Raw genomic sequence first — 19,047 nt, 5'->3', positions numbered from 1 at the left:
TAATCAGGAGAGAACAGGATATTTCAGTACTCTTCTTGGGAATGAACACCAGCCCTAGAGAAATGCAAAAGCAGTTACTAGGTGTTGAGGGGAGGGAGCAATGGCAGGAGGCTGGGATATCCCTGTCCTTGGAGAAAATGTCTCCTGGGAAACAGGGACTGATGTGGCACTCTCTGCAAGGTATTGCTGACAGCTAAGACAGAAGATAGGACTTTCCAGAGACTTTTTTTTTCCTTAAAAACCTGTCTTGTCCTATCTCATTATTGCTCTCAATACCTGACAACTGGGAAAGAACTAGACTCCACATAATCAGTTCTTCCTAGATGAGCTCTTCTTGTGGCAGAGGGAAAACAGAATGGTAAGATCAGGATTTGTGACTTTGTTTTTTCCCATCTTTTATGCTGATGGCACCACTTGAGTCTGGTAGGTAAACTGAGCTGAACTGGCACACTCTGCTCAGAGGCTGCTGACAGCAGGAAAAAGCATAAGTGTGCTTGATGAAGCAAGAGACTGTGTTAGCCACTCAGGGAGGATAAGGAGAAGCCTCTCCCAGGGACTGCTGCTCCAATGCATTTCCACTAGGTCCTTACACATGCTAGATATGAGGCAAAATTAAAATACTGTTTTCATTTGCTGTTCTCTGTGTTCATTTTTTATTCCTCTTCCTCCTTGGCATATTTTTTGAGAAGAGTTTTCTATAGATCCATCTAGAAGTTTCTGTTGCATAATATCCAATACACAGTTTAAGACTCCTAAGAATCGTGTAATACCTTTCTATGAAACAAGTTTTCTGGGAATATCCAGTGGTTTTTTTGTTTCCCAAGTCATGGTCTCATATTGTGTGTTAACTCATTTTGTCTGGTCATAATACAATTAGAAGCTGACTTTTTTTGATATGTCCGTGTTCTGAAAGTATTCCATGGTGACAAAACATAGTCCAAGCTATTTAACAAGATCCTGTTAAGATGAAAAATTGTTCTTATTACCTGGTCTGAAACTGGGAAAGCATCTTGCATTTTATGCTAACCACCTTGCTTTGCCTGTTTCTTTTACAGATCTATTTTGTCATACTGTTTACTGTATGTGCCAAACGTTTTAAATTCTTTGCATGGAGTTTGTGTGATGTGCAGTGGATAAATGACCTTTAGATGTTGCTGTGCAGTTTAAATGTATTTGACTTACATGTTGAATGCACGTGTGTACAGGTTGGTTTGCTCTAGGTGTATTCCATGTCTGCTTCTGCTGTGTTTTGAGAAGGATATTTTTGAATAAATCCTCACATAAATGTGCAGAAGGTATTTTATCCCTCCAGATTGGCCTTGCTCGGCTCTGAGGGCTTCTTCCTAACTCTTTCCTGTTTGTTTTCTGGTTTTGCTTTTTCACTCTCCTCTTCTGAGCACCCCCTGTCCTTTTCCTGATCCCACAGCTGGTGCTCTGAGAAGTGCTGTTACCAGTGGCTAAAGAACAACCCCACTTCTATCTTTTTATTGCAACCACAAAAATAATTTCCATCTTCCCTCCCAGCTGTCCTCCTCTTCCACCAGTGCCTACTGGTTTTTACTGCTGTGCACATCAGAGTGTGAAGATCCTGTAAATGAATTATTAGGCAGTTTCCTTGAGTCTGGTTCTTTGACATAGCCCTTACCATTTGTCCTTGCTGCCCAGCAGGGTTTCACTGGTGCAACTGGGCACAGACTGGGGACAAACTGGAGGCTCTTGCTGGAATAACTCATCGTTTTTTGTGCCATTGACTTGCTCCTTTTGTGGCATTGCTGGCTGCATTTCTGGCTGAAAGAGCTGTAACCTTTTCCTGTGAGTGTGCAGGGCTCCTGCTGGTCTTTTGCTGCCACCTTGTGACATCCCTCCACTGAAATCGGGGATTTGTCCTAGCAAAGCCCATCTTTGCACTCAGGACTGCTTTTAGCTCGTGTTTTGGCAGCTAAAACTGGCAGTGGAAATGACTCTGTAAGTTGTATGTGTATTTTAGAGCTTCAGAGGTGCTTTGAGCTGGATGGGTGGTAGCTGGAGTTCCTCCAGTGAGCTCGTTTGGCAAATTCTGCACTCAAGTGAGCTGCCTGAGTTTTTGCTTGCAAAGGCTTGAGAGACAAACCATGCATGCCCTTTGATGGGATTGCTGTGGGAGTTGGTATTCTGGGATGCTGAAGGCACTGAAGAGAACCATTTAAAGGAATGGCTGTCACTGCCTTGTTTTAAAGACACGAGTGCCAGAGCAGTCAGCTTAAAGTAAATTGGAAATGGAGAGCCCTGCTGACACTGGGGAGTCCCCAGGAATCCAGCCAGGATGATTATTAATCATTTCAATCCCCTGGAACTGCTTGCATGTATTTTACTTTTAAGTGAAACTGTACAGCCTAGGATGAGAAGTGAAACAATGAAATGTGGATAAGACTTGAGGAAGTTGGATGAAAATATTTCTTGACCCAGAATACAAATAGGTACAGATGCACATACTCCCATTCCCCCACCCTCCAAAATGAAATGTTTTAAAACTTAATTCAGGGATGGAGTTCTCTGAAGTATTGAGAGATTTGACAGAAGGCACATGAGACTTTAGTGAGCTTCCTCCCTGGAAATGTCACAATATTTTCCTATTTACAGAGTAGAAAATGATGATAAAATGTCAGATAGCAGTTTGTATAACAACAGCTGGTAGGTACTGATACAGCAGTGACTCTGCCTGAACGTGAGCAGGGTTTACACTGATGGGTTTTTTGGAGCTCAAATTTAAATTGTTAGTGTCCTCCAAAAACAACTGCAAGGGAGGCTTTATGGCTGAGCTCCAAACCTGGCCTAGTTTGATGTCTCAGCTCAAAAAACTTTATTAAATTTGCTGTCTGTCTCAAGAGCTGCATACTTGCTCTTGTGTTGGACATGTGAGCATGACATAGTTTTTTGTCAATCCCTTCCATGAGATAGACTTCTTCCCTTTTCTTCTTTCTGTGTTGTTCATTTATTCTCTTGCTACATATGAGACACTGAAAAAATGTGTAGGATGCAAATATTCATGCAGAAAATATATCCACTTTACTGAATCTGTAGCATAATAGGCTCCTATCCATAAAACCTTTGTTTGTGTCGTGAAATTTCTATTGGACTGTATCTCTTTCAGATTGACTTCATTTGACATTTAAAATGACATTTCAGGCTGGCCTTGTACAGGCTGGCTCTATGAACTTTAAACTTAAAGTTTTGTTCCTCTCTTTTCTAGATAGAGGAGCGAACAGAATTTTTGAACAAATCTGCTCAAAAGAGGTAAAGCAATAAACAGTAAGTTCAGTTCAAACAGCAGTGTTTAAATGGAGGGAATAATAATTCTTGTTTGGTTTTTTATTTTTTTTCTGCTCCCTATAGTGGTATGAAGCCCACCCAGACAACAGCAGTTGTCTCAAAGATTGACAGTAGACTTGAGCAATACACCAGTGCAATTGAGGTAAGTTAATTCCAGTAAATGGATCTAGTTACTAATGGCCTTGGGGCTTTAATCACCCTTTGTTTTGCTGTTCAAGAATTGCAGGATTTTTTTGATCTCAAACTCTTCTTTAAGATGACTTCAAGAGCAAAATGCTTGAGGCACATCTGTTACCAACATCTAGAGATGGATCTAAACAAAACCTCAGATTTGTGTCTTCCCTTCTGTGCTGCAATTTGCTCAGTTTTGTAAGGTTGCAGTAGCTTTGGAGGGTTCAGTCAGCATCTGGAGTGAGTCACATCCTCTGCTTGGCTGATGGAAGTCCTGTCAGCACAGAGCTGGTGGTCATCCTGAGCAAAGCTTATTTAGGAGAACAAGGAACTTGCTCTGTGCTGCTGGCTACCACCTCACTTTGAAATTCCTTGGCAAAGATGTACTCTGCAGAGAACTAGTTAAGCAGTGACAAAAGGGAAATAAAAATCACATTAAAAAGTAGAATTTGACTCTGGCTGATTTTGACAACTGTGCCTAAGAGCCAGAACTGAGGGCTTTTTCTGTCCATAATCCAAGGTAAAATAGATGGATACCAATGTGTCCAGCTGCCATCTGACTTGAAATATCTCCTTTGCTGAGTTTCTGATTTATCCATAAGTTGTCAAATCTGGCTTGCTTTGCAATTAGGGAGGCAAAGCATCACTCATGCAGGTTGTTATTCTCATCAAATCTATGATATGTAAAATGTGCAAGAATTTTGAAAAGAAGAAAGAGGAAGAATTTGGCCTGATGATTTTAGTAACTGTGCAAAAGACACATTTCCCAAAAAAAACCACACAGAAACTCCCACCCAATTATCCGCTTTTTGAAAGAACATCTTATTTCAAACATGTTGTAACTGTTGAGATTTAACCCTAGAATACTGAGGTTCAGTTGTCTGGGATAGATGGAGCAGTCTGACGCTGAATGACAGAACACCTTTCCCCCTGCCCCTGCACAAAAGGATTTCCCTAGCTCAGTCCCCAAAAGAGCCAGGCTTCCAGGATCCAGGCACTAACTAAGGTTTTAAAGCCTGTTGTGTGTAGAGCTGTGGTTTGCCATGGTTTTAGAAAGGTAAAAAACACACAACAAAAGTGAGGGCCATTTTCACAGCTGGCTGTATCAAGGGTGCGACTGCAAAATGGAGAAGGGGAGAGAGTCCCAGTGGCACTTCTGGAGCTGGGTACTCCTCCTCATCTTTGCATGATCACTGCTAGAACAACCTAGAAATGCTGCATTCCCTGGGTCAAACCACCCTGCAGATCCAGCCCTGAATGCCAAACACCAATTTTTCCCCCAGGGCACAAAGGCTTCAAGACCAGCTAAAGCTTCTGACCTTCACGTTCCAGCTGAGGGCGTCCGCAATATCAAGAGCATGTGGGAGAAAGGGAATGTTTTTTCATCACCTTCTGGGGCAGGAACACCAAATAAGGTATGTGTTTTAATTTAACCTAGTGCTTATAAAGAATTATGCTCTGGACCTGACCTTGCTGCTCCTGTTCCTCTGGGTAAGCCTGTCTGCTCCTCTTGGCATTACTGGTGAAGAATATCCCAATGGATCCCTGGAGACCTCAGAAATCCACAAGATGGTGGTGGGCTGCAATATTTGAGTATAATGGAAGAATTTAGTGACCTACTGAGCTCAGTTATGAGACATTCCAGAGCCACATCAGATATCTTAGAAAACACATCTGGGGCATTCAAGCAGAGTACAAAGAAATTCTTTGAGTAGGGCAAAATTCTTTGGGGAGCAGAAGAGATTTGAATAGGCAGGATAGTGATGATATTTTCTAGATAATTCATAGAAGTATTTCTGAGACCTTTATCTTTTCTTTGTAAATCCTTAGGCAACATTTTCTTTGTATAAATTGATGTGAGCATTTATCATAGGCAAAAGATTGAAGTGGGGTACTACAGAGAGGAATTAAATTTTAGTATTTGTTCTAGCCTTTTAAAGATTTAATGTTTTAAATTTTAGGTCACTTCTCTGTTGTGTAGCTTTTTATTGAAAAAAATAGTTTGAGAAGAGAAAAAAGGTAGATTTGAACTGATGTCTCTTTCTATTAAGCTGAAGATTTTTGCGGTTTGGGTTTGTGGTGGAAACAGCATGTTTATTGTCTGACATTTATCACTGTGTAGCAGTCAAGTGGAGATGTTTTTTGTCAGTCCATGTATATAATAACTAGAGGGCAGTAGCACAGTGTAATTCATAGGGACAGCACCTTCAGAGCACACAGGATGTCTCTGAGCAAGCTATAAGCTCAGTGAAGACCTCTCTATTAAACTCAGGCTTGGCTTTGCTTTTAAATCTAAACCATGGTAATCAGAGCAGAAGCAATTCTGAACATCTTCCGATTGCATTTTATCATTTTGCAGGAAACTGCTGGACTGAAGGTTGGTGTCTCCAGTCGTATCAACGAGTGGTTGACCAAGACCCCAGAGAGCAACAAATCCCCTGCTCCAAAACCTTCTGTAAGTAAACCTGGAACAACCATCGCTTCAGTAGGTGGATTCTCTCCTGGGGCAGAGGTGCTGGCCTTTGGAGGAACTCTGCTTTGTGTCCTCTTGGAAGCTCACAGAGCTCCTCTGGGTGCTGACTTCTTGGTAGTCAGAAAATGGGGAGAGGAAACAGGGCAGTCCTCACCTTAAACCTCAGAGAAGCACTTCTGGTAGAGAACAACTTTAATTTACCACCTGTAAAAGGTTTACCATTAGTTTAGAAATTATCAGCCACAGACCCCAGATTACATACTTACACACTTGCCCTGTGAAAATCTTCCAAGTATGTTTTAAAACACAACTGAAATAATTTAGTTCTTCATGAGCCTAAATGTAACTCCTAATGAAGGCCCTTTAGTCTGCCCATTAGTTCAGCAAGAATCAGAGCAGCAAATGCTATGGAGGTAATAAACTGGGAATGTGGGAAGCAGCCGTGTGGGAAGGGGCAGGAAGAGGTAACATGGGCTGGGAAGGGTAAGGATGAGGAGCAGGAATGTCAATGTCCATATTGGAGAATCATTTGTGTATCAATGATTAAACTTCAGGATTTTGTTAAAGAACTTGTTTCTTCCCGTATCCTTGTGAGTTTTTCTGCCACTTCACCTGCCCTCTATAAAAAATGCAGCCTGAAAAACACTTTCTCAATTCACACTCCTATGCATCCTAAAAGAGGAGTTTAAAATTTGCAGCATTGTCCACTATAGAATCTGCCTCCAGATTTTTCTCTCTTTCTTTGAAGTTGCATCTTTTAGGTAATGTAAAACTAATCTCTTGTTTTTCCCTCAGCCAACTGTTTCTATCTATGTCTTAATCTCCCTCTTTCTCAATAGATTGTTCTTTCTTCTTCAATGTCTCTGCTTGAAGGAACGCGCCCTCCTCCTATTCTTCTTCTTTGGGGGTCTCTTTGCTAAGTTGGTCAGGTAAACCTGTTTATAATTGACTATGAAGGTTTATATACATCTATAATGTGTGATTTTTACTATTTTTTTAGTCAGGATAAATTGAAGGGAAGCCTAGAATTTCTTATTTTGCAAATAACTTCTCACCACCCCCCCCCCCCATCACATTCTGCTAAAGTAAAGAAATGTTCGAAGTTTTTGTGACCATCAAGATTCTTGTGGGTTTTGGAAGAATACTGAATTCAAGGCAGTGCAAAGATTTCAGTTTCATGGTGAACTGAAATCACAGATCCCGAATTATTTCAGGACTGTGGAAATGGATTTGTGATAATATCCACTGCAAATACCTTGGTGATAAAGTTGGTTTCTTTCTTCCTTCCTCTGTTTTCCCCAATAAACTGAAAATTGACATTTTTGGAGTTTTTATTAAAGTCTCCACTGATTTTCAGATAATAGTACTATTTTTTAATGACTTTACCTCTTGTGTTTTGGGTTTTGGTTTGGTTTTTTGTTTGGTGTTTTTTTTTTTTTTCTATCAGGCTATGATTGGCACATCATAAGGTAGCAAATTATGCAATGGAAGTTAAAATGGATATGAAGGACTACAGTGAAAAGCACTGATCTCTATTTCAGGATGCAGAGTAGGAGCTGCTTTTCTGTTGTATTATAAGTCCAGCTCTATTTTTTACACATTTTTAAATAAAGTGTTTTGATTTTGATCTAAAATAACCAAGACAAGCTACTTTTGAGTTCCTCCCTAGCAGAAATACCGTCCCTGAAAAAATGTGGGTTTTTTCTGCAAAAATTATGTATGTTTTTTTGTAAAAATCTGATTGGCAAGTAACTCTTCACTGCACTCCCTAAGTTGAACATACTAAGACCAGTCTGTGTCGTATGAAATAGATGCAGCAGGATTGTTTTTTTCTTAAACCATGGATATGTGTGGAGTTATTTTGTGAAATATAATTCTTTCTAATGATAGACAATATAATATTTACCTCTGGTGGATATTCCTCAACTTCTCTTGTGAGGAAGTTGCGTTCTAACTTTTTCTTTGACAAGTGAAAAAACTTGAACTTATGTTGCTTTCTGTTCTCTGACATTAAAAATACAGGATTTAAGACCAGGAGATGTATCTGGCAAGCGTAATCTCTGGGAGAAGCAGTCAGTGGAGAAGCCAGCTGCTTCCTCTAAGGTAACAACATTTCTGTTTAGAGGATAATATTCTGACACTAACCCACCATTTATCTATCAAAGAAAGCACAGTGAGGTTCAGAAAGCAGTGTGTCACTTTTGTATTCCTATGTGGCAGAGCTGTGTTGTGTGTGGACATCTGTCCTCTGCTTGGAGTTGATTTTTTTGCTTGTTATAAATAGCAGTGTTCTCCTATGTGGGATTCTAATTACGGCTTTTTGCTTTTTCAAACAGGTATCAGCTATGGGGAAAAAATCAGAGACTAATGGTAAGTAGTGCCTTAATGCATACATTGCACCTTGTTCTATAGTTTAATGCATAGAATTACATATATATAATATAATCATGTTATTCATATAATGTTAACATACATTATTATATGTATATTTAATAAAATAATACATACAATATTTGATTATATACAGTATAAATATATATATACAATATATATAATAATACAATGCAAGTATTTTTATGCCTATTATTATATAGAAATATTGCCACATTTTTTCATAGGTGTACCTGTGTTTTAAATTGTAAAATTTAAAATTTTGGCATCACATTGATGCCAAAAACCCCTTTATACCTTTGCCTTTCAAAAACTCCATTACAATATCATTGAAATAAGTGGTTGAGAAACTGCTTTTGCTGGAGCTGTGCATTGGTGTATTTTCAAGGCCAAAACAGTTATGCTATTTTAATTTTGAAACCGCTGGTTGGTGAAGCACAACCTAGTTTTACAGAAAGAAATCAGCAAAATAGCCCTCTTAGCTTTTTATTTTTATTTTAACTTAAAGCACTCCAAATAAAGTCAATTAAACTACTTGCGTGGCTAAGAACCAGTGGGGAAGAATGGAAGTTCATTGACCAATTTAATAACTTTAAGGATGCTTTGCAGCATCCCTCGATTCTTTGCTAAGAGTGAAACAATCAAATATCGAAAAACTCTTGGTTTTCTGCACTTTATTATGTGCATTCACATTTTTAATGGTTTTATGTAATGCCAGTGGTATGGTATTCCTGTCGACTTTTCTTTTTGGTTTAGAGCTGTGCAAAGCAGAATTGTCTTGCTCCTCTTGTCCTTTTTTAAACCAAAGTGTCAGAGATGTGTTTGGGTTGTTTCAAGCCATATTTAATCTGTCTCTTTCTCAGCAGGTTTGAAACAATTTGAGAAAGAACCGTAGAAGGCCACTAAAGACGCTGGACCAATCAGTTTGGGGGGGGAAAAAAAGGAAAAAGTGCTAAATTGTTCTTTTTATATTTATGTTTATTTACCAAAATGTCTTTTTGCATTATCCCAGTTAAAACCATGTATATTAGCACTGTATTTAATAATCAGTCTAGACATTCATCAGAATAGTACTGCCTTTGCACAAGAGCCTTTATTCCTAAAGAAACCCATGCTGTGAAATATGTAGACTCTCCTACTGATAGTCATAAATATGTATCTGAACAGTGATTTCAGCTGGCATTAGAGGTCAACCCAAAACTCATGTAAAGTGAAGTTGCTTGGGAAAGGTGTGCAGCAAACCTGTAAAAACAATGGTTACTTTTGTAATACAGAAGTCTTTTTCTTTCTGCACTTTAGACTAAGGCATGGAAGAAATATCTTTAGTTGACAATGTAATATTTTCTGTATGTTGCCCATGTCATGAGAAATACTGCATCAATAACGTGTTTTAATTTTTTTTTGTTTGTTTTGTACTTTTTTTAAGTATCAGTTTTTCCATTCTAGTTTAAGTTAATACCTAAATTTGGATGATTATGTTAGCTGACAGCGGTACTGGTATTTCTTTTTGTTGTTAGTAACTAGTAATTGAATGCAATCTAGAATATATATACACACATAGCTTTACAAAGTTTAGCCTAAAGGCACTACTAACGGTAGAATGCTTTAATATGTGCTAGAGTATTATATTTAGCAATAAACATACATAATTAGCCAATATCACAGCTTTAAAAAAAAATAAAGACAAAATCACACACTTTTCTGTAGTAAGATTTCATAGTTGTCATTAGAGGTATGGTGAGATAAGTATTAAAAAAATTTAAATGTCAGTTGCCCAGTAATGGGTAATTAAAAAGAAAGTAGTTTTTAAAAGAGGAAAAGGTAAGGGTATAGAGGGTCAAAAATAGGTCACTTGTATAAAATGTTGTAGTTTAATTTATATAAAACTACCATAATTAAAAAGAAAAAAAATGTAAACAGAGTTGGAGCTTGTTTCAAATGCCTGTACACTAAATCTTGCCATCCATCAGTGCTGTACACCAGGTCCACCAAAAATGAAGTAAACCTCTATCTTTATGATGCTTCTTTTTACTTCTTTCTCCTGAATATCTTATTTACAGATGTTTTCATTTGTATATAGTAAATACATGGCTCTAGGACGTCAGCTTGGTTGGGATTTACATGCCATACAGTTTAGCATTTACATCCTACAGTGTATGGGTGGCATAAACTGAGCAACTCGAGTAGCCCCTGAGCACGTTGTCAACAGCTCTGTTGCGCATTAGAACCCCCAGGACCTCCCTTATCACCATTTCCATGCCTTACAGCATCTGACTTCTTCCTAAAGAAGTGTAATGTTATATTTCAACCCAGAGCTGGGCTCCCCTGCTTGGATGAAACATCTTGTTTACACAGAGAGATGCACAAAGTTATCTGTAGGGGGTGAAACTGTGCCTGACATTGTCTGTGAGTTGTCATGCTTTTTGTTTGGGAGTTTTGTAAACACTCCTCTTGAGTCTTTCAAATATATCTGACAGCTGCAATAAAAAACATTTGTTCAAACAATGTATTCTGAAACTGCATCTGCAATAAATGGAATATTTCCATCAGCAGCCCCTGTTTGTTAATGAGTAGGAATGGACCAGTTGTTGTAAGTGGGATAGAAAATGTGTTACTCATCTCTGTGAGATAAGGTGAAGAACCCCTAAGGATGTCTCTCCTCAATGCCACAAACCAGCTTGGCTTCAGCTTAGCAAACTCTATTGGAAAATATTTTAGAGCAATTAACTGTGAGACTGTCAGTGAACTGTGTCAACTGTCTCAGGGTTTGCTTTGGTGGTTTTGAAGAAGAGTTTCCTTATAAAGCCAACCAGTGTCTGAGTGTAATATTCTGGATACTGCCAGCAGAGTTGCAGAAATGTAATTTTATGTTTGAGACTCCCAGTCTGGTGTTGGAGGCAGAGCTGGGTTTTACTGTGAGTTTTCCCTGCCCATGATGCTGACTTCACACAGGAGCTCAGTTTCTAGGTGTTCAGAGGGAGGGCTGTGTGAGGCAGCAGTTACACCTTTGTTCTTTAGGTCCTAGCTGGAGCACAATCCTGTTTTGAAGAATAAGCCACAAGGTAACCTGTATGTCTTGTCCTTGTAGAGGAATTGTAGAAACTTATTTTTCTATCTGTATGAAAATTTGTAAAACCTCAGACTTTAGAAAAACATGCCAAATTATATAAAGCAATTTAAGGACTAAACTGATCAACTTTTGTTATTGATAAAATTTTATTCATATAAAATTTTAAAGCATTAGAAATACACTCTATAAAAATCACAGATGTATAAAAAAAACGTGTAATTAGAACATTCTTTGACAGTAACTCATGACTGACCACACTGGAAGTAAGATTTAAAAAACCCCATGGAAGTCACTAGTTTTTTGTTAAACATGTCTCTAATTAAGGAACACCAGAAAAAAAGGAAATGAAAAGGCATTGTCTTTTTTACTGCTAATCAAAACCAGATTTCTCCTAAGCATCTTTACAAAAACCCAACCATATTGTTGCATTCTTACATCAGTTAGTGGTCTCCTTTAAAAAGGAGGAAAAAGTAACTGCTCATAACAATTATCAATTACAGGAGAAGAAACCAAGATGAAGCTGCAGAGTACATCCAGTCTGGAAGGAGGTAAATGGAGGTCTTGTCTTTAATACTCTGCTTTGAATGGGTAGTCCTTGTGGTTCACAGCTCTGAAAAGAGAAAGACCTTGTTATTGAAGCAGTGCAGAAAGTTTCTTGAGCAGCATTTTTCCCTGTTGCAGTCTCCCTCCCAACTGAGCCAATGTGCTCAAGTTTTGCAGCTGTCATTAAACTGAACACAGGCTTGTGAGAAATCCCCTGGAACACCAATATGCTGGAGGGAACACTCCAAATCAATCTCCCTCCTGAAGTGCCAGGGTGTGCCTCAGTAAAGTTTAAAGCAGGAGCTCTCCCTGGGTTTGGTCATGTATGTTTTCAAGACAGGGGAGATGAAAACACAGACAGAAATAGGACAAGTAAGGATAATAAGGAACATACTGCACCACTGGAACTGCCCTCCAGTTCCTGTTAAAGGTGAGGATGACATCCATCTCTTTTTTAGACAGTTCAAAGTCAAACACCTAGCAAAGAAAGTGGGGGAAAAAAAGCTCTTTTTAGTTAGGTTCATGAGTAATTAGCTACTAAGTGTGCTTCATGCACCTGGAACTTGAGGTAGGAATGCATTATGCATAGTTAAGCAATCCTCTTATTTCTCAGGCAAATAACAACCCTTGAAGTCATCAAGGCAGTCCTTTTCTTTCTGAAGTGCTGGCCATAGCAAGGTCTTGCATTTCTGGGTGGCTGAATGCCAACACCACTGCACTTGGTGTTGCAATGCACACAGAGAAGAGTTCAGGTGCTCAGGTGTCACAAATACTGAAACTAGAGGTAAATTTTCTGCTAGGAGAGAGGGCTACTGGGTATCATCTAAGAGTTCTTGCTAGGGGTTCATAGAAGAAGTAATTCCAAACCCTCTCACCATGGACTGAAAGCAAAACAGAGGTATTACATAAGATGTGTCACCTTACGAGCAAACATCAGCTAAAACTTCATTGCCAAGGGGAGCCACAGCCTCAAAGTGAGACAAACTCCAACAGATCTGGTGTTCACAGCTTGTTCCTTTACACCCTAAGGACTTGCTAAGCTTTTCCCAAGGGCAAATCCAAACCTGGGGCTCCCTTTCTGCAGCAGCAGAGCTCAGACAACCCTGGTGTAACCCATTTCTCTCCTAGCAGGAACAAAAGGCTTCTCCCCAGATGGTTTGGCAGTGCTGAGCCCCAGTGCTCAAATCTCTGTACTACCCTTCCAGTAACTCAGGTGCTGCTTGGGAACACAGAGGGGTTATGGGTGTGGGTGCCTATCCTGCACAAAACCAGCAGCATTTCCAAATGCTTCACCTTCATGTTCTCCTCCACACGGTGTGGTTTGTCAGACTTGGGAATGACAATGATGTCTCTTTGGATCAGAAAGCGGATCAGGACCTAGGAAAGAGCAACGAGGAGCATGAACACTGGGGTCCCAAAAAATCTATTCAAACACATTTTATGGATTTTTTTTTTTTTTTTAATCTACAATTTATTCTTCTATAACCATATTCACTCTTTGGAAGTTTGCACACAGGAGTTTGATATGCCAGGATTTGCTCATGTATTTGACAGTAGACTGGCAAACTGTAATTGTTTATAGCCTATATTGTTTCTACATTGTGGATTTGTTTTGGTTTTGTTTAGGTTAGTAGCAGAGGGGAAAAAATGATGATGCTCTGGGTTGTGTTATATGAGTGCTCAGACCCAATGGGCATAATGATCATACAGATCATTTTGGGCTTACAGGTAAATACCTCACAAAGGTTCAGCTTTTGGAAGTCCATAAAAGGAAAAACATATTTATAGAATTTGAAAGTCATCCTCCCCCCCAAAAAGAGCTGTTGCATACAATGTTTTAGTCCTGATCTGCCTGTCTTAAAATATTTCATTGCATATGAGCATGTGGCTTTGTCTGAAGTACAGGTTCTGCACTCCCCAGGCAACAACTCATTTGTGTGACTAGCAAAGCTAATAGAGAAAAGAAGAAATCTTAAATAATCAAGCAGCTTTCAGTAATTCTTTGTGAACACGAGCAGATTGGAGGCAATCAAATGTCTCCAAATTGCAGGACTCTTCTGAAGAATAACTTAGCTGGAGAAAGGAAAAATTTAGGAAGGTGGATATCTGAGGTAAGCATGTACCATTGCTGATCAGTCCACCCCACACCTTGGCACTCAAGACCTCCTAGAAAATAGCTGATATTTCTAATGAATGCTGTTAAGAGCTTGGGCAGAATGAAGAGTCAAGTTCAGCCCCATTGTAATGTATTTCTAGAGAAAGTAGCATCTGCTAGAACTGGCTTGTAAGACATTTGAGGAGGAGGAATAATTTGCTCTGACAGCTTACCTGGGCAGGGCTTTTATGATGTCTAGCTGCAATTTCTTTGATCTTGGATCTTCCATAAGTGTGGGTTCCCCGGCTTAGCCCTGTTAGAAAATAGAGATGGTGGTAGTAGAAAGGTGATAGCTTCCCTGTAGGAGCCTTACATCATGTGACATAATCTGCAACAAGACAACAGACCTTTTCTCATTTTACCTGCATCATTTACCTAATTTTCTGGTAATACTAATGGTTTTCATAGTTGAGCTGCACTGTTTTGTGTAGTGATCTCTTACCAGGGGCGGTTAGGAGAGCCCAGGGGGCTGTATGCAGTTACAGCAATCCCTTTGGATTTACAGTACTTGACCAACTTCTCCTGGGTCAGGTATGGATGACACTCCACCTGCAAGCACAGAAAGATGGTTGATAAAGAGGCAGACTTTGCTGAGCTGCAGAGCAATACATTTTAAATCCTCTTGGGTGGCAGAAAATGTGAAGGCTTGACTTACAGTGTCATGCTTCAAATCTATCTTATGAAAAACTTATTCACGTCACAGCAGTATCTAGAGGGCTAGCAGAGAGTTGCTTTGTCATGCTGCATATTACCCACAGAAAGCAAAAAATAGATGAGAAGGGTGAAAGTGTTATCTGTATGGAATCTGGGAAACAATTGCTGGACTACTGCAGGGCAAGATTGCTTTGTCAGAGGGCAGCTCAGAATGGCTGAAGTTTATTTTCTGCTCTGGTGCACCCAACCTCTCCTTGCCTCAAAGAGCCTTTGAAGAAGCTTGGGGAGAAGATCTGAGCTGACCTAAGGAAGCAAGTTCATATTGCAAATAGATGTTTGGGTGAGATGTCCTGAAGGCAGCAGGAGCTCCATGGGGGATGCTGCTCAGCTGGCAGAAGCTATGACAAAACAGCTGTTTCTGAACACTGGAGCTTTGCTACCAGGCATGGTGACGTGAAAAATGTGTACAGAAGTTAACTTCCATCTGAGCTAGTGTGGGGATTTCCCTGGATATTCCCCATCTGGAAGAGATGGGCATTCAGCACCCTCAGCTGAGTGCAAAGAAGTGGAAGAAAATCTGAAGGTCCCTAAGCTGCTGCTGTCCTGTGATTACATTCATGAGGTATGTGATGAGAATTTATGTTCTCTTCATCTTCCTTTCTATAATGAGGTTGAATGGTTTATTTTATGTTGAAAAAATGAGCCTGTGCATCCCTGCACAGTCCCATGCTGGTGCAGAAACTCCCACTGGGGATTTTGCTGGATATATTTAAGATTACTCTAAATATATACTATACTAAATTATGTGTTATTTATATAGAACATGTATATTTATATATTATATTAATTTAGGTAAACTCTAATAATATATATACACACACACACATTCTAAATATATTTAGGAATACTTCTAAGTGGAAGGCTCATGGAAAAGGGTTGGATCTAGGTAATCCTTAAAGTACCTTCCAATCCTAATCCATTCTATGATTCCAGACTGCAAGGTTAGCTGAGGAATGGAAATAAAATTCTCACCTGGTTCATTACAGGCTTGTGCTTCAGTCCTGGCTTGTTCAAGATTCTTTCAATCTGCTCATGATTAAAGTTGGAGACACCAATGGCTTTTACCAGACCAGCATCCACCAGCTCTTCCATGGCCTAATGAGTAAGGACAAGCAAGGTGTGGGAATGAGTTGGTGTTATTACTGTCAAACTGCATTATTTTGTTTCTCACTAGCTTGTGGCAAATGAGCAAACAACTCACGCTAGATTAGATTACATAAAAGTATGCTGTATGAACACCCAGTAAACTAACAGCCACACCTAAATTTATCTAAAGGGTTGGTTCTACCACTGTGTGTATCCAAATATTTTGGGAACAGCACCTGCAGTGCTGATAACTTCCTACTCTTTAGCTGTACTAAAAATATCCCCGTCTTGATCCCCAAACAAGAGATACAAGCAGCTGTCTGGTTAAAATAAAATTGTGTGTGGCTGTCCTTCATACCCAAACATATCCCTCAATTTCATTTTGCACACAGATCTCTGCTCCCTCTTTAGTGCTGATACCTGCTCAGAGGAGCAAATATTGACTTACCTCCCATGTGTCCAGAAAATCTGTGTCACTGGGAATACTGTGACCTTTGTCATCCAGAGGATGCAGCTCTTCACCAGCCTGTTAAATCAAGGCAGATAATACAAAGAGCTGAATTTCCTACAGTGTACTAGCACTTTGGATGCATTTACAGGCAGCAAACTAGCAGGTTGTTTAAACACATTGCATAACTAAAATGATGTGTGTCTATTGGTATTCTCTTTGGATGAGGGCCATATCTTGCAAAATCAGTCCATGCACGCAAAGGGTGTGGGGATTAGCAATAATTATGTAACTTCTGCAGATCTGGAGAGAATGGAACAGGCAACAGGCAGGAAAAGCCACAGCCCTGTGCTAAACCACACCACTACTGTAGTGACCAAATTCTTGCTACCAGCAGGATCAGGGAAGAGCCAACTGAACCCCAGATGTGTGATGAAGATGGTGACTGCAGAGATGAGAGGATGCACCCTGTTCCTGGGCAGGTAAGGAGGAAAGGTGTGCAGGGCAGGACTACCTTGAATCCCATGGGGAAGTGCATCAGGTAGAGGTCGAGGTAGTCCAGCTGGAGTGCAGCAAGGCTCTTCTTGAACCCTACCTTAACCATGGACTTCTCATGGAACGTGTTCCACAGCTGTGGGAAGAGAGCAAGCCCAAAATGTCACTTTACAGCTCCCCCAGGGGATAGAAGCTTCTCACCTGGAGATCTGGGAGGAAAACTCTCTCCCCACTGAAGCCAGGACATGCTGAAGATGAGGATGTAACATTTCACTGCTAAGGCAGGACAAACATACCACAAAGCCCACTGTCATGAAAATGAGTCACTCCCCCTTAGGAGAAGATATTCTCAGCTCTAAATGTAACACTCTGGCAAGTGTATCTGACACAGCAAAGCTAGCATTAAAATTATTTTTTTAAACCTAAGTTTTGACTATTGAGCAGCTCATAGATACCTTCTTTCTGTCCCTTTTAACTGTCCACATTGAGAACAGTTGCCAATTTTACTTCATTTTTGAAATCATGATTCAAGTTGTTTAAGTAGAAGAATTAGTATTATTAAATTAAACCATGTTCTTTAACAAAAACAAAGCTTTTTTGTTGAAGTGGAAAATGTGGAAAGTCTTAGTTGTACTCAGTTTTCGGATTTTGCTGGTGAAAACCCCAAGTGATAAATTTATTAATTGAACTGTTCTTTTTGGTAAGGAATACTTCTGGGACAAGTGGAAGACACAAAGGAATGAAGAAAACACGCATAAAATACTTGATTTCTGTTCCCTTTCAGGACCATTTGAACATGATACAGTTTTCAAATGTGTTGCTCAGCACTGATGAATCCAGACAACTGTCCTTTTTTTTCTTGGGTGTGTCCAATTGAACATCCAGTACAATCGACTTAATCGATGTGAGGAAATTATCAGATCAGTAATAGCTATGACAACTTTCCTAAGTGGGCAGCAGTTCCTGATAAAGCCAAGTCCAAATTGCAAATACAGGATGCGACTTTTAAGACACAGCGAGAAAACCATGAAGTGAATGTCAGAGAAGGGAATAGCTCCCTGTGTTGCTTTACAGATACAACAAGGGTTCCTCTGCAAGAAAAGCTAAATGCCCCAACAATCTTGCATCCTTGTACCTTGGTGACAATGAAGAGGTCTTCCCGTTTGACAACTCCCTCCTTGATCTTCTGCTGCACCGCATTCCCTATTTCATTTTCATTCTGGTAGAAATAGGCACAGTCGAAGTGGCGGTAGCCAGCATCAATAGCAAATTTCACCACCTCTTCCACCTTTCCCGGGGGAGCCTGGAAGCAAACAGAAGGCCACCATGAGCTCTGCCATGTCCCCCCTGGCAGGGCTCAGCGCTGTGACAGCTGCTCACAGCCCCCCCTTTCTGCTCCTGGAGTTCGCTCGTCACATTTAGCTGAAATCCCACGGCAAAGCAGCATTTGTGCAGGGAGTGGGCACAGAGCAGAACCAAGCTCGCTTATGCAAGGCTTTCAGCTCTGCCGCTGCCACAGCGCAATATCCACTGGCATTTCCCCTCTTTGGTCCCTCTTGTGCCCAAGGGGTTTCGCCACTTCACCTTCCCAAATTTTCCCCTCTGGGGCGGGTCCGCGCTCAGATCCCCTCTCGGACCACGATCCCAACTCTTTTTGGTTAGTCTCGTCTCTTTCCGTTTTGTTTTGTTTGTGCCTCCTCTCACCTTCTCCAGCCCCTAATTTACATTTATTTTCGTTGCTTTTTCCCCGCTGCCCATGTTTCCTGGCATCCCGCCCGGTTACACAAGCGGCCGCTCCGAGCCGCACGCAGGGCACGGATCCCGCTCCAGAGCGGCGCTTCCTTCTCTATTTTATTGTTTTTAACTTTATTTCACATCTCAGCATCTCGGATCCCCTCCCTCCCCGCTTCCAGAGAGGCGCTTGCTTTCCTGTTTTACCACTTTTATTTCGCCATCTCGGATCCCTTCCCTCCCTCTCTGCCTTCCTACCTGCCAGGTGCCCAGCCCCAGGGCGGGGATCTTCATCTTGTTGCCGAGCTCCACGCAAGGGATGGCCATGGCGCTGTCTGTCCGTCCGTCCGTCTGTCTGTCTGTCCGTCTGTCGGTCCGCTATAAGAAGCGGAGCTGCCCCGGCCCCGCCTCCTCCATCCCCGCTCGTCACCGGCGACGCGCACGGGGATGCTCGAGGGCAC

At 40.6% G+C, this 19,047-nt stretch overlaps 2 protein-coding genes across 2 annotated transcripts in view; one reads left to right on the top strand and one right to left on the bottom strand.

Annotated features, from left to right (window-relative positions):
- Positions 1 to 10,893, top strand: part of CALD1 (caldesmon 1) — an 81,984-nt gene extending 71,091 nt beyond the window's left edge. Inside the window, 7 exon segments of the mRNA XM_033057465.2 lie at positions 3,230 to 3,273; positions 3,373 to 3,451; positions 4,764 to 4,895; positions 5,840 to 5,935; positions 7,976 to 8,056; positions 8,290 to 8,323; positions 9,211 to 10,893. Coding sequence (XP_032913356.1) covers positions 3,230 to 3,273; positions 3,373 to 3,451; positions 4,764 to 4,895; positions 5,840 to 5,935; positions 7,976 to 8,056; positions 8,290 to 8,323; positions 9,211 to 9,239 — 495 coding nt within the window. The 3' untranslated portion in view covers positions 9,240 to 10,893.
- Positions 10,894 to 11,541: 648 nt separating this feature from the next.
- On the bottom strand, positions 11,542 to 18,989 carry LOC116995095 (aldo-keto reductase family 1 member B7-like). The gene is given in 11 exon segments (XM_033057457.2): positions 11,542 to 12,024; positions 12,352 to 12,434; positions 13,251 to 13,334; positions 14,286 to 14,340; positions 14,342 to 14,365; positions 14,555 to 14,661; positions 15,799 to 15,921; positions 16,361 to 16,438; positions 16,875 to 16,991; positions 17,991 to 18,158; positions 18,845 to 18,989. Coding segments are annotated over 11 exon segments (951 nt in total). The 5' UTR covers positions 18,914 to 18,989; the 3' UTR covers positions 11,542 to 11,981.
- Between the last annotated feature and the right edge of the window lie 58 nt (positions 18,990 to 19,047).

Source organism: Catharus ustulatus, chromosome 4 (assembly GCF_009819885.2).
Source record: "Catharus ustulatus isolate bCatUst1 chromosome 4, bCatUst1.pri.v2, whole genome shotgun sequence".
Classification (NCBI taxonomy): Eukaryota; Metazoa; Chordata; class Aves; order Passeriformes; family Turdidae; genus Catharus; species Catharus ustulatus.
Note: the sequence above shows the minus strand (reverse complement) of the source record. Positions and strands in the feature narration are given on the sequence as shown.